The 15,764-nt window shown below is 38.9% G+C and overlaps 1 protein-coding gene across 39 annotated transcripts in view; it reads right to left on the bottom strand.

Moving 5' to 3' along the window:
* The window catches only part of RIMS1 (regulating synaptic membrane exocytosis 1), a 515,627-nt gene that overhangs the window by 264,831 nt on the left and 235,032 nt on the right, over positions 1–15,764 (bottom strand). For all 39 annotated transcript variants that reach the window (XM_065587958.1, XM_065587963.1, XM_065587957.1 and 36 more), the window contains exon 4: positions 13,977–14,848. In XM_065587958.1, coding sequence (XP_065444030.1) covers positions 13,977–14,848 — 872 coding nt within the window. The remainder of the gene's footprint in view (positions 1–13,976; positions 14,849–15,764) is intronic.

Genomic DNA, 15,764 nt, shown 5'->3' with positions numbered 1-15,764 from the left:
GTGAGGCTACCAGAATCCTCAAGTCCCAACCTCAAGAGAGGTGGAGCAGAGAAAGGAATTTGGCTATGGGCGAGGTTTGAAGACTTTCCCTTGACCGATTCTTCTGCTGTTAAAAGCAGTGAATGGTTGAGAGCAATAGCACAGGGAGGCAGCCCTGACATATTTCTCCCTTTGGTCCAGGGAATGGCTGCTTGTAATATTCCTAGGGGAGTGAGGAATCTCAGTCTATCGATGAAACAACAAGGAGTCCGGTGGCACCTTAAAGACCACTTCTTTTTTACCCATGAAAGCTTATGCCCAAATAAATCTGTTAGTCTTTAAGATGCCACCAGACTCCTTGTTGTTTTTGTGGATACAGAGTAACACGGCTACCCCCTGATACAATCTACCACTGAGGCAACTGACCTCTCGGGAACCAAGGGACACCACGCTCTCTAGAAACCACATGGAAAGTTGAATGGGAGAATCAGGTCTTAAGTTTACACCTAGTGGTTTGAGGGTACAAGGGTAAGAAGGGGTGTGTGAAAGCTCAGTTTCATAGTTTCTCAAGTTAAAATTACACAGGATGGTTGTTAAATTACTGCACATTGATTTTTAAAGGATGTAAATTGGCTTGCTAGCAGAATGTTTGTCTTCTGAACAGGTGAAATGTGAAATTGTTAAAGGTAATGGTAAAACTGCCATCCAGGGAATAAACCTGTCCAAGCAATAGCCAGTGAGCTCCCTTCAGGTGCCAGTAAGCACCTTAGTTACACTCACTTCTGTGGGAGGGAAATGTGACAGACTGACAATTTACTGCAATATCCTGAATGAACTTCACTGAATTAAATTAAACCTTATTTAATTAGGTTAAATACCTCTGGGGTCCATTGTATTAAAAATGCAATTGTAACTTCTCCAGAAGAATGACTAATGCAATCTCAAGAAGGTAATAGGAACTTTAAAGAGCTTTTGGAACAATACATGTGCAGTGGATTTCCTAGGAAGTACCTGGGTAAGGGGAATGCAAATAACCACTTTGAATCCACCCTTTTGAAGTAATGCTCAGAAGAAAAATACCCCTTGTCCACTAATTGCCTGTTCCTGGAAACTCCAGATCAAAGACTCCTGAACTGTGTAAAGGGTGGACTGAACATGTCAGCTTGTTCTGATCTGAAGTTGTGATGTACTTGTAACCACAAAGGAAACTCCTTGGTTAGGGTGTTGAAGGACTGCTCCTGCAAAAACCCAGATTAGTGTACATTGATAAACTTATTAGAATGCATGAAGTTCTTTTATTGTTTGTAATATGTTTTCTCTATCGTGTCCCTAGCCTCTGCTTGCCAGAAGCTGGGAATGGGTGACAGGAGATGGATCACTTGATGATTACTTGTTCTGTTCATTCCCTCCCAGGCACCTGGCATTGACCACTGTAGGAAGACAGGATACTGGGCTAGATGGACCTTTGGTATGATCCACTATGGATGTTCTTATGTTCTTAGTAGTTTTATCTTACAGATAAAATAGGCTTGCATAAAAAGAGCTGTGTGATACTTTATAACTCTTGACAATCACTCTGTTATCAGTCGTGAAGAGAAAGCAAGTGAGTGCATGGGCAGCCTGTCTCTGCTAGGAATAACATAGTGTAGGCAGGGAACTGTGCAATCTGGAAATACCTTGGTCAGAAGGGAGTGAAATGTGGTTCTCCACCCGTGAAAGGCAATGGCTGAGTAGCTGGAAGCCTGAGAGTGGGTTCCCTGGCTGGATCACTGAAGGGAAATACAGGTGCAGTTGCCTTGAACTGTGACAGGTATAAGCCATTAGATAGTATAAATTTCACTGATATGACATTCAGTGGGTGTAAGAAGGGAATAACTTACTCACTGAGGACATGGGAGGGGGTGTAGCAGGAAAAGCGACTAAAAGAAAGGTATATGATAGAGCATGACGTATCTTATTCCTGTTTTTTTTTTCCTTTCAACACCTCCAGCAGCGAATTACGCTAATCCTGAACACACACTGAATGCAAAATAGATGCTAGTCACATTTCTTTACCACTTAAACCTCTTTTATGACCAATCTATGTCCAACTTGTAAGTAACTGACTTATGCACAGAGACTTTCATGGGAGCTATAGCAGCTCTAAAGTTTGATCCATAGTTCACTTGTGAACAATAAAGTCATTATTGCTTTCAGGAATCCTCTAGTTGAGTTGAATAGGAAATTACTGTGCCCAGATATAGCAGCTATTCATATCCATTTATTATCCACCAAGTTCTAAGTAAATGGGAATAGTATAAAATATGTAAAAAAAAAGTAACAATACTGACAGACCAGCCAACCTGGGTATGACCCATCACAAATTAACAAGAGGCATTGAAATGTAATCGAGACAATCTACTTGTATGTGAATTTCAAAGAGATGTACTAGACTAACAATTGTCAACTGGTTTATTTGCAGTAACGGAAATTAAGGGTAGGTGCTAAATGTATTTGTCTGTGTTTACCAATATCTTGTTAGATATTTAACAATGTAACCAGATTAGTTTTAGATGCTAATTTCCTTTTATGTCTTAATTGTCTTATATTATGCATGCGGATGGTTCAGTTACCTTAAGATCAAAGATGTAAGATGCTGCAGGAAACTAATAGTATGATCTACATTGTCTTCATCTTAACTATCTATGCTATAACGAAGCTAATGGCCTTCTGTGACTGATTGCAACTAGTTTATCTGTGTATGCATAGGAAACAGAAGACTAGCTTCAAAGCAATGGTCCACAGACAAAATGCACTGCCTATTCTTCCTTGGGGGAAGGTCCTGCTCTGACAAGAGGCTTATCAGCTAGCTAGAGAGCTATAAAGGGAAGCCTGGGGTCTGATCCTGCCATCTCCAGTCTGCTTAAACTCTGAACAGAGAAAGTATAAGTCGTAACACAATGATTTGGAATAACCTGGAAAATGCTTGGAAAGACTTTAACAGACTTTACATTTAAGCTGCCTTTGGATTCTGACCTGTTGAAATGATTCCAGAGAGACTTTTAGTTTACACTAAATGGTTTATACTATCTATGCTATGAAGCTGACCTAAGGACTTTATACATATTTGTATATATATTGATCTTTTTAACCATTTGCAACTCTTTTTTTCCCTTTTATTAATAAACCTTTCATTTTAGTTACTAAAGGATTGGCATCAGTGTAAATTATTGGGTAAGATCTGAGACACATATTGACCTGGGGATAAGTGTCTGGTCCTTTGTGATTGGTGAACCTCACATATAGTGAATCAGGTCTTCAGAAACCTCCCACTATACTAGACTTGGCTGTCTAGATGGGAATCAAAGGCTGGAATGCTTAAAGGGGACTGTATTTGGCTTCTTGGTAACCAGTGTGGTATTATAGAAAAGCTGTTTTGTTACTGGCTTGGTGAGCCTAATTATACAATAAACCACCAGTTTTGGGCATTGTCTGCCCTATTTCCTGCAGTCTTCCGTAAGCGTAGCATTTTCAGTTTGGCCCAGAGTAGGCAGAGTAAATAGATTGCAATGAGTTGTACAGTGTTGCTTCTTCTCTGGCTCAAAATTCATACTCTGGGAGCCTATTCTTTTCTATTAGATTAACTCTCCATTACATTTTTTCTCTTTTTTCATGTTTGGCTCCTCTAGTGCTCCCCACAGAGTTTACCTCTACAAGCTAAGACATGCCAAAATGCAACTTGCCATGTCTATACTAGAGTTTAGAACATGTTAGTTAAAATGTGTAAGTTGCAACCTGCTTCCCTAGCTCAAGAAGGACTAATACCATGCCCAAAGTCTGTTCTGGCCCTTCCTTTAGGGAACAGTTTTATTCTTCAAACATAAAACTCACAAAGCGATACCAAAACAAAGCTATTCCCCTGACACAGGTCTTTTACCTTGTATCTTTCCGCCTGCTCCAAAGAATACCATAAATGCCACCTTGTTTCCTGTATCTCCCTCCTTCTGTTAACTCTCAGCCCTTTATAGGAATCACCTGACGCCTTGCTACCTGAGACTGATAATCAAACTGGGCTGGTTGGACCTAGGCCCCTGGCCCTTAAAGGGGCAGACCCCCCCATTACCAAATGTGTTAGCTAACACATTTTTCAAAAAAATCTTTTATCCCAATTTAGACAAGTCCAGAATGGCTTCATCTCTTCACCTTCATACACTGATGTTTTTAATTTGGACAATTTACATTGTACAGTGTACCACATGGTTCTCTTTTGGCCCATTGATTATTTATCTATTGCATATAATGTCACAGTACTTGGAGAAATAATCTCCAGTAGGGGTTTAACTGATGTTTGGCCTGTTATGGGAATCTATGTACACTTACACACACAATCTTCTCATACTTGATTCAAAAGGTTTAAGTGGGGAAATTAAATCTATCAGATCTTTTCTATCAGTCCAATTAACACTCACTACCTTTGCCTGAAACAAATGAACAGCCTTCTTAGCCACTCTTTCTTTCAATTTGTTGAACACCACCCGCCCTGAACACCCTAAAAGATTGCACCAATATTTCTGCCCACAGCACCTTCTAGCGAATGCCGGCAAAAAAGAGTGATCTTATAAGAATGACACTAATTCATTTCACTCTGCTCCTTCTAGTACCATTAGGAAGGCACTATTTTAATGAACACATGCATAAACATCTGTGGGGGAACAGGCCTGACTGGCCTCCCTTGCACCGATCAGAACATCGAGGAAGACTCGTCATATAGGCCCGCCCTGCAGGCCACAAGCCGGAACTAGACTAAGTGACACAGCCTCCTGCCAAACTCGGTCAAGGGTCATAACCAGAGGAGGGGGGAGGGGGCAAGGAGGGAAAGAATAAAAATCCCCAGCAGCAGCACTAATGAAATATGTTCATGGCTGATAAAATATAATAACCGCTTGTGTGAAGCAATAGCTGAATGCAAACTGACTAAATGCAACTTCTCCTGTGAGCACCTTGTAGTTCCAGCTAACTGCCAAACTAGCCAATCATATATCTTCTTTGGGCATCCTGTGATAAACCCCTATGCCCTTAACCATAAAACCCCAGAAAAATAATATGTACCTGGCCGAGAAAAGCATTCCAACTGGTGCCAAGTACCACCCAGTGCGGAAACCGCCAAGAAACCCCCCACCCAACAGGCACCCAATTCTCGTAAAATAATGAGGAAGGTACCGGGAAAAAGGGACAGACCCCAACTCATATTACTCACAAATGATGTATTGTTTGTACTATACTTGCGGTTTGAAGAAATAAAAGCAGCCTGCGTGCTGTGCTAGGTGTGGTAGTTTTCGGACTGCTACCCCAACGCGTTGATATGTATTGCAATAAACTGGCCTCGGGCTTGAGTCTGTGAACTAAAATCAATGCTTGGGTGACTTTTTCCACGACACATCCTCTATAATATTCCTCCCCAATAGTAACTCAGAATGCAGAGGCGATGTTAAAAAATGGGATTGCATCTAAGCTGTACTTCATTTAAATCCCTATGCAGGCACAGGTTTCTTTTCACTATTTTGTAGATGACACACAACTATTGGGCATATTTTCAAATACAGATGCCTAAGATGTGTCAGCAAAATGCATGTCCAGGTAAAAATAAGTAATGAGTACGCAAAATAAGCATTTAACACATGCAAAAACAATACATGCATGAACAATTACCTGACTACATGAACAATTCGTTTGTTTTTCTATCCATAACTGTATGGATCCAATTTAGGCCCTGTTTTTGACAAACTATATGCCATATTTCTCCAGATTCTAAGAAAGAAATCTGGAACTTATTAAAATGCATCATATCTATGACAAGATAAAATAAATGAACTGCAGTTTAAGCTGGACACAAACCTATTAGTTCTAAATATATTCTTGTTGACTTCACAATTTTAGAATAAAATTCAGACTTGAAGCAAGCCAGTGCAACTTTTTTTTTTTAATCTAATCAAGATCTAAACTGGATTGTTAGTTCTTTTTCTTATGGAACCAAGCAGCATCCATTTTCACAGTTTTAAAATCAGAGGGTGTGACTCTTATTTACATTAAAACCTGCTTTACACTACCCTGACAATATAAAAGGGCATTAACGTGAGAGTAAATGTAATTTATGTACACTTTAAGACCCCTTTGAATGCAAAAATGGCATAAATCAGTCTTACTGTAACAAGGAAAAAAGCCTTGTGTTTTTGACTCACAGAACATTCCCAAGTACTCATTTCTTTCTTTTATTATTTTAGGCTATCTCCAGTGATTCCCTTTTAAAAATTCTGCCAACAAATTGACAGTAAATTGGGATAACTTCTATAGACAAAATTAAATAATTCTTTCCAGAAATGACTTACTCCTAAATTATTAAAAACACTTCTAAAGAGAGTTTGGGGCTGCTTTGGAATGAATCAGAACCCCCGTCCCCCACCCCCAAAATGGCAGGTATTTTCAAAATATATCCCCAAGGACAATATCTCCACACTTTCTGCAAAGTGCTCATCTCCATCCCGTCTTCAAATTACACAACTTGAGCATTGTTCAGAATCAATATACTTATGGAGTAGTTTTCAAGAACAAAGTATAAATATTTCTAGCAAAGGCCAGCTTAATGGGTTTGTCAAGAGATACTGCCTCCTTCTTGTGATTGCGAGGAAGCCTTTTCTCTTTTAAATGGTAAAATGATTCCTCGGTTCCTCACAGCGTCTCTGTGAGCAAACACACTAACCACTTGGTTTTTAACAGAGGTTACAGGGGAAAATGTTTGTCAAAATATTAACATCAGATCATAGCTTCCTTCCTCTATTTCACATCTCTCCCAGATATTTTGCAAATACAGTACTTGTCTTATTGTCATTACGTTTTAATTTTTTTCACAAACATTTAAAGGAGAGTACAAAAGTCTATCATGATTATACATTCAAAATGCTTACATGTACTCTCACTCAGGTGATGATTTATGTATGTTGGCATTCATTTCTTGTTTGCATTAACTTTAATAGCTTGATTTTTTATTTGTAAGGCCATTCTAGGTTTTATTTGCATGATTTGTTATACTTTTATATCCCTGTTTATATTCTTTTGGCTCCAGATTTCTTATTGAACTCATATTTAGATGAGGTGATGAAGTCCAGAGCATTTTTGATTTACAAACCCAAGCTTTACAACTAACCTCCTTAGAAGACCAAATATGCAATTTCTCTTCCAGCTTTTGAGCAAATGCTAGAGGAAAGGTTGGTAAAATTCTGTCCTGTAACAGCACTGTTCGTTAAACACACAGCCCCAGATTCTGATCTCAGTTATACTAATACAAATTAATTCTGGGGTATTATTCCAGATTTACACTCACATAAATATGGTCCATGAGTTTTACTATAACAGTTTTATCATTTTGCTATTGATATTTCAGATTTCAATTAATTATCTCCATTGCAATTTAAAGCATAAAATTTTTGTTCATGAGTGATTATGACTCTTTGAAAGAAAAGATAGCATCTTGGTAATCTACACATACAAATGAGTAGTCAAGACTATTTCATTTTGTACTGGAACAACATTAAAGGTCTAGATATATAGATATCTAAATTAGCAGAAAATTTTTGTTCTTTTGTATAAACATGCATACTAGACTTTATTCTGATCTACTATAAATCAAGGACAACTCCACTGCAGTCAGTGGAGTTATGCTAGTATAAAACCAGAGTAGTTATTACCACACAAAGTATAGGCTGTTACCCCATCATGATTAACCAAAACCAACTCATCAGCCACACTTGATAGCATCAGCTGGGCTACCGAAAAATGGTGTGAATGAATGAATCCCGAGAACAACTGCAAGTGGGCAACTATACAATGAATCAAATGCAACAGTCAGAATAAACAACCAAATCTCAGATACCTGCCCAGCCCACTATTGGAACTTCACAACAACAATGATAAATAATAATAATACCTGCTCACATCATCCTACTTGTCAATAATGTAGGACCGCAATATTAAATCAAGAGATATACATTAGATATATATCAAATGCAAACTTGTTTTATTCACTGAGTGACAAATTGTAGTTATCATTTACCAAATCTGAATATTGAATACTTACAGTCCTCTATTAAGGGGGAATCAGGTAGAGATCTTTGCAGTTTGGGAGGTAGTGGAGGGAAAGAGCTAAGCAACACTATGGCTGGCTCTGGGGATAGGGAAGGAAAAGGGCGCCACTGACCATTTTGACTAGCCAAAAATAATTTTCAGAATTAGATTTGCATGATGACTGAAAAAATCTCTGGATTTGCATGCAAACAGATTGCAAGGTAGTGAACTATTCAGTCCTTTGATACAACAGATTAACAGTGATAAGTAAAATCTTAATTTTAATCTCACACTTTTAAATGCTGAAAAAACATGCCATAGTAAAGTGATCATCGTCAAAAACTTGGTTTAATTTTAGATAAATAGGTTAGATAAATAGGTTACTAAAGTGTTTGCTTTATTCTCTATGCTTATTAAAGAGAACCCCTAGGACAGGAGTGGCCAACCTGTGGCTACGGAGTCACATGCAGCTCTTCAGAAGTGAATATGTGGCTCCTTGTATAGGCACCGACTTTGGGGCTGAAGCTACAGGCACCAACGTTCCAGTGCTCACTGCTCAACCCCTGGCTCTGCCAGGGGCCCTGTCCCCACTCTACCCCTTCCCATGCCCTACCCTGAGCCTGCCATGCCCTTGCTCCTCCCTCTCCTCTCCCCTCCCCCCCCCCCGAGAGCCTCCTGCACGCCACGAAACAGCTGATCAGGAGGTGCGGAAAAGGAGGGGGAGGCGCTGATCAGCAGGGCTGCCAGTGGGCAGGAGGCGCTGGGAGTGGGGGAGGGGGAGCTGATGTGGAGCTGCTGACATATTACTGTGGTTCTTTGGCAATGTACATTGGTAAATTCCGGCTCCTTCTCAGGCTCAGGTTGGCCACCCCTGCTCTAGGAGGTAAAACAGATACTGAGGTAACCATGGGCCAAATCCTGTAGTGCTGATAACTGGCACAGCTTCACTGATTACACTAATTCACTTCAGACCAGAGAGAATTTGGCTCCATGTATATTTTTTAAGGTACTTGCTAAGATTTTAAAGGTGATCACACTGTTATTTATTCTTAATACCACGGATCTAGTCTACAAAAAAGATCAAAATACAAAATCACATTAATTTTATTAAATTACCAAAATGTAGAACTCCAGTGCCCCACAGAAACTGGACTGAACAATGGTAGTGCTCCTCACAAGGAAGGGTTCTAGTGGCCTGTGAATGCCAAGGCGTTACGTAGCGGTTAGATCAGTCTTTTGGCCCTGCTACAACAACCCAGCACTGCCTAGGAAAGCCAACCAATTCTATTCTATTCTCCTTCTTATATTGCATCCCATCATGGTGGTATCTGGATCAGAGAATACTAGTATAGGAATTATATTTGTTAAATGTTCCCAATGCTACACAGTTTGGTGTTAATCCCAAATGTAACAACGGATACACTGTCATAGCAATACAGGGTATGAAAAGCTAGAGGGCCTGTTAGTTATGCTTCTTAGTTATGCTTCAGACATTTTTAACCTTTGCAAATAAACTGGCCTTGAAGTGCCACAAACTGCTAAGGGCCCTGCCTAAGGAATCACCATAAGGTATATCCAAAGAATTTGCTTGAAAATTTGTTAAGACAACAGCAAAACTAGCAATATACATTTATCGCTGATGTTTAAGTGAAAGGGTTTAATTGCTTGGTTTAAGCATCACTTCAGCAATCCAGCTTTGAGGGAATTGATTTAACAAACATATTCTATGGAACAGAAACTAATACTCAAGAGTGTGTGTGTTCGCGCTCGTGTGCATGTACATACACATATTTTAAAATCTCATGCTGCACAAATAACTAAAGATTCACTCTCTGGAAGATTCAGTGTTAAAGACAAGCTAAAATCAATGACCAAAAGACCCCCTATTTTTGAGAATACTTGTATCCAGATCTACATCTTTCTACATCTGTCTGGCACTTCTCTTTATAATTTATAAGTGATGGACCCAAAATTTGGATCTGGAACTTGGGGGAAGTTTGATCCTGATGCAAAGTTTGCAGCTTAAATCCATTTTTATTTTTTTTATTTTTATTCATGATTAATTATTTTTTAAATAAGCAAAAGGGACCTAACTTTTTTTTTGCCTCTTCACTTTTATTTATAAAGTAATATGACACATTTTTCAATTTTTAGAAATAGAATCTTTGAACATGGACAAACATCAGATTAAATATGGTGAATAGGCACATATAATAATCCAATAACACAAATGAGTTTTTGGTGGATGCATCAAGTGTAACACACACTTCATAAAGTTTAATGAACAAGCAAAAGTATTCTTCAGCTTTTGCTGGAATTGTCCTTGGCCTCTTCATTTTCTCCTTCTGCACCCTGCTTGTAGAGGCTCTTCTCCACAAGCACAGCTTTAACAACCATTCCTATGCTGATGAGTCAAAATCTGCCTCTCTCTTTACTGACAAGCTTTCTCCTCCTTCATCCAATGTAGTATCTCTCTTTCTGACATCTTTTGTAGATGTCCAGTCATTATCTTAAACACAGCATAGCCAAAACTGAGCTCTTGATCTGCCCCCGAAGCTCTCCTCTATCCTTCCTTTCTCTGTCCCTGTGGACAACACCACCATCCTTCAAGTCACATAGGCCACGAACCCTGTGTCCATCTTTGACTCAGCCCTATCACCGGAGTCATATATTCAGACCATTGCTAAGTCTTGCTGCTTTTTCTTACACATCTCTATAAGCTGGATTTTCTTCTCTATCTACACAATAAAAGCTCTTCTCCAAGCCACCATCATTTCATGTCTTAACTATGGCAACCTCCTCTTTACAGGACTTAAGTACTACACCCTTGCTCTCCTAAAATATGTTCAGAATGCTGTTAAAATCAGCTTCTTGGTTCATCATTCTGACCACATCATCTCCTCTTTGGGTCCCTCCACTGCCTCTCCCTTCACCTCTGAATCAAATATAAGCTTTTTTAAGGCCCCTACTCTACCAGGCTGATCTAGTAAGCTATTGTGAGTTGACACCTGCCTCACTCTGGTAGAATTCCCAGCCCTTACCACCTACTTGTCAGCGTCTACCTTAAACACCTCCATGCTTTCTCTGACCTTGCCATTTATGTATGGAAAAAATCTCCCTGATAAAATACAAAGTTACTTTCTCATCCTCCTTCAAATCCCTCTCGAAGACTCACTTCTGCTATGATCCCTAAAAACCTTATCTTGCTGATCATAAAAAGCCAGGTGAAAAGTTGTGACTATTCACACCTCTTTCATTTTTTCCCTTTCCCTACTCCCTTCCTCTCTAATCCTGCCCCCACTTAAAAAAATACAATAAAGTATAAGTTTTTAACAAATTCATTAAATTGACATTAGATTAATTTGCTTGTATTTTCTATTCCCATCACTAACAATCTGTTTAAATGACTTGAGTCAATACTTGCATGTGATCTGAGTCACTTGATTGACTGTAGATTTCTATAGGTGAAGCCATTTTGTATTTTAATCATGGCTCTTATCATTATTCTGAAAAGCCATAAATTAGATGTCAGTTAACATTAAAGTTTCTCCAGTTTTGAGGCAATGCAATCATCAAACCACCTTATTCCCGGACTTCCCCTACTGAAGACCTACATAATTTTGCCTTACTGAATATGTTACAATGCTTGTGAGACAAGGTGGGTGAGGTAATATATTTTATTGGACCAACTTCTGTTGGTGAAAGAGACAACCTTTCGAGCTATGCAGAGCTTTTCCTCAAGTCTGGGAAGTGTACTCCGAGCATCACAGCCAATCAGATGGCTTAGCATAAGGGTATATCTATACTGGAAACTTCAAAGTGCTGCTGCGGGAATGCTCTCGTGGCAGCGCTTTGAAGTGTGAGTGTGGTCGCGCGCGAGCGCTGGGAGAGAGCTCTCCTAATGCCCCTGGTAATCCACCTCCACGAGGGGATTAGCTCCAAGCGCTCGGAGCCTGTCTACACTAGTGCTTTAAAGCGCTCAGACTTGCTGCGCTCGGGGGGGGGGGTGATTTTTCACACTCCTGAGCCAGCAAGTTAGAGCGCTATAAAATGTAAGTGTAGACGAGCCCTAAGTTTTGCACATATTTTAAGGTACCATTCAAGAATATATGCTAAACTAGCTGCTTGACCCTTTTTTAGCTGTGATACTCTGAGTACCTTTCCCAGATCTGAGGAAGAGATCTGTGTAGCTCAAAAGCTTGTATCTCACCAACAGAAGTTGGTCCAATAAAATATATCACCTCACCCACCTTTTCTCTCTAATATCCTGGGACCAACACGGCTACAACAACATTACAATGCTTGTCCTATTTTTCCAGAAGTTATAAAATGTTATGCATAATTACAAGTTTAAAATTTTTTCCTGTATATAATACTTTACATCAGGGGTCGGCAACCTCTGGCACGTGGCTGTGCTGGCCGCAGCTTCCCGCCGCCCCCATTGGCCTGGGATGGCAAACCGCAGCAGGTAAACATACTGGCCCGGTCCGCCAGGGTGCTTACCCTGGCGAACCATGTGCCAGAGGTTGCTGACCCCTGCTTTACATAATCCTTCTTTCTTTACTTAATGTGGGAAAAAAGGTAACTAAAACCACATAGTCCCAAAGATATAGCTTCTAAACATATATACCATGAGAAAATTAGCCTGTAGATTTTCTTTAACTCCTGTCTGAGATTGAGACATTGGGGAAAATATGATCTATAACTGATTAAAAAGGCAAATGGCAAGTATTTAATACAGAAAAACAAATGGCATTATGAAAGGTGAAAGATGGAGGGGTGTCCTGTTTTATCTCCATAAAATGAGCATGTGAGGGATATCAGAAGGAAAAGCATGTCAGGTAAACACACACAAACAGATGTAGAGATTTACACATTGGAATCAAGCATGTGTTCAGGAAACAAAGTCAAGACATAAAAGTCAATGCAGACAACCCATTGACATTGTGACTGTAAAACACCCACAGGCAACTTCAAAATGACAAAAACAAATAATTAAGCAGTTTAAAAAGCCAAATACTACCTCTAGAGGTCCTCACAGAGTCCCATTAATGCAATTTAAAGACAAGTTGTGGTAACAATGAGATAGAGTCAGCACTTTGTCACAGCCTTTTCCGATTATTCCTACTACTACTAGTTCACTATTCATGTATTTCTACTCGTGTTAATTTTTTAATCAAGCAGAAACACTTCATTAAAAAGCACAAAATGTACTGCTCATTAGTGCTCAGTGTTGCCATAAATTGATAAAGGAACATTGAAATGACAGGATGAAAACATTTTTTGTTTAGTTCTGGAGCATATTCACTAAAGAGACAAAATTTGGCAAACCCCTTATTTCTCTCCCAAATAATATGCCCACCCATAAATATTTTATCACTCTTGACAGTGTATTATGGCAGATTCTTGATATTTTATTAAAGTTAATAGAATTTTGTTCATTCTATTCTGAGATTAACCAAGATGTTTTGTGAAGATCTCACATTTTCTTATGATGAGTTCTGAATGTTTGTGGAACTAATTTTTCATGCAATTTGTTCCATTCACTGAAAACCATTTCACATTTTGAAAAATAAGATGAAGTGGTAAGTAAAGGGGAACAGAAACCGCAGAGAAGAGTATAAACCAAAAACCCTCAGCTTGTAATTGTTACATGAAAGAGGAGAGGGAAAAAGGGAGAAAAATCACTAGCTGATGTTAACTTTGGACTATCTCAACTCAGAATGCAAAAGAAAAAAAGTTATACACCCAGTTCAATGGTTATATTCAACCTCTCCCAGATGAAAATGCTATGGAAAAAAAAAGTAAGGGGGAAACAAGAGAAAGATGAAGGCGACAGCAGAATACGTACAAAATGTTTTTCACACACAACATATGTATAATATATGTAAAGCTCTTACCTTTTTCACTAACACTTTCACTTTCTATTTCCACATCTTCACAGCTAGTATATTCTGGTGTTGATGCCCCTTCTTCTTCTGAGCTACTGACCGACATCTGCCTTTTCTTTCCACCTCTTTTTGATCTATGAGGTTTTGGAGGGGATGGCCGCACTGATTCTGATTGATCAGAACTAAGGGAATCATTCCTTAGCATGGTCTCCATTTTCTCCCGCTTTGCTTTTCGCATGAGAATAGCAGAGCTAGGATCAAGGCGACTTTGTTTTTTAAAGGAATCATGGTTCTTGGATTCTAGGTGTTCTGTAGGAACTGGACTATGTCTGGGAGTTGGTGGACTATGATTAGCTAATTGTTTAGAAACAGAAATTCTTACATCACCTGGTCTTTCTATAGAGTATGATCTCTGAGTTTCCATAAGAGATTTTCTGTCCTGAGTTCCCTGTAACTGTGAGCGTTTTCCTAATTTATTCTCAGGTACCTCTGCTTCCTCCACTTCCGTATGTGCTAAAGCTACATCACTGTGTCTTCTTTCATGCCGTGCTTTAGAAAATTTTACTTGCATACGCATCTGTTGTTCCTCAGGATGTGGCTTCACAGGATACCTTGCCAGATTTGGGTCACTCCTATACCGAGTGTGATACTCATCTTCTTTCCTTTGTTTTTCCTCATCAGCTACCTTGCCTTCCTCGGGTTTTTCTGGCAAGTCTGGGTAGTCCTGTGACCTTCCTTTCTCCAGCCTTCTACTTTCATGCCTTTCTTTACGTTCCCTGTCATCTGCCTGTCCTTGTTGAAGTGAAGACTTTGGCACACGTTTACGCTCGCTTTTTAGACCTACTTTTCCATTTTGTTCTGAAATCAATGCTGTCTTCTTCCTACCATGGAAAGAAGTAAAACAATGTGACAAATCTAACAATAAAAAAAGCAAACAGTGGAGCCAAAGGGTACTTGGTCTGTCTAAACTGTAGTTTAGAAAAAGTTAAGTACACTGTGGAAAAGAACATAGAAAGATATTTCCCCTACTAACAACTTGTCTTTTCAACATTGTTTTCTTCCCTTTCCAAGAGGAAATTATTCCCAGAGTGAAAACTATAAAGTTTTACATTCTATAACCTATAACTGATGCATAAACTCATAAAGAATGTTAATATAACTTGGCTGAACAAACAAAGCAATCATTTACAAAAAAAATTAAAACCATTTACAAAAAAAAATAATGTATCATTGCTGGAATTGCAGCAGGATAATAGAGTGATGGCATATTTTTCTTACCCATTTTTTAAGTCAGCAGCTGGGGGGGATGGTCTGGCATGACCACCTATCCACATCCCATTTTAAGCACATCAGCATTATATATGTAAACACCATGAAATGGGAGATCTTTCATATATGCAGTGACATAAAGAGAATCAATATGCATATGTGAAGAAGTACAACCAAAGGAGTCTATCCAGAGACAATATTTGATCTATCTTGCTTTATTTTACTTAACCCTAAAGAAAACAAGTACCCATTTCACATAAATCTACAGATTAAGAAAATCAAAATAGGCCTTTTGGATTAGTGGAATTTCCATTTTTGGAAATGTGAAAGTACAACACATTTTAATGCATTACTTTATATAGCCTGAATGTACAATGAAACTACCTGAAAATTATGCTTTTTTATTTCAGGATATTTCAGTTCTAGTCCTTCTTCACTTGGCAAACAGGAGTTGGATTTCTGATTCAAACATATTTCTTCTCGGATCTCCCAATCTTTGTCCGCAATCATAATGGATTTATCATTTTT

Source organism: Chrysemys picta, chromosome 3, assembly GCF_011386835.1.
Source record: "Chrysemys picta bellii isolate R12L10 chromosome 3, ASM1138683v2, whole genome shotgun sequence".
In the NCBI taxonomy this organism is placed as follows: Eukaryota; Metazoa; Chordata; order Testudines; family Emydidae; genus Chrysemys; species Chrysemys picta.
The sequence above is the reverse complement of the archived record's forward strand: the minus strand, read 5'-3'. Positions and strand labels throughout refer to the sequence as shown.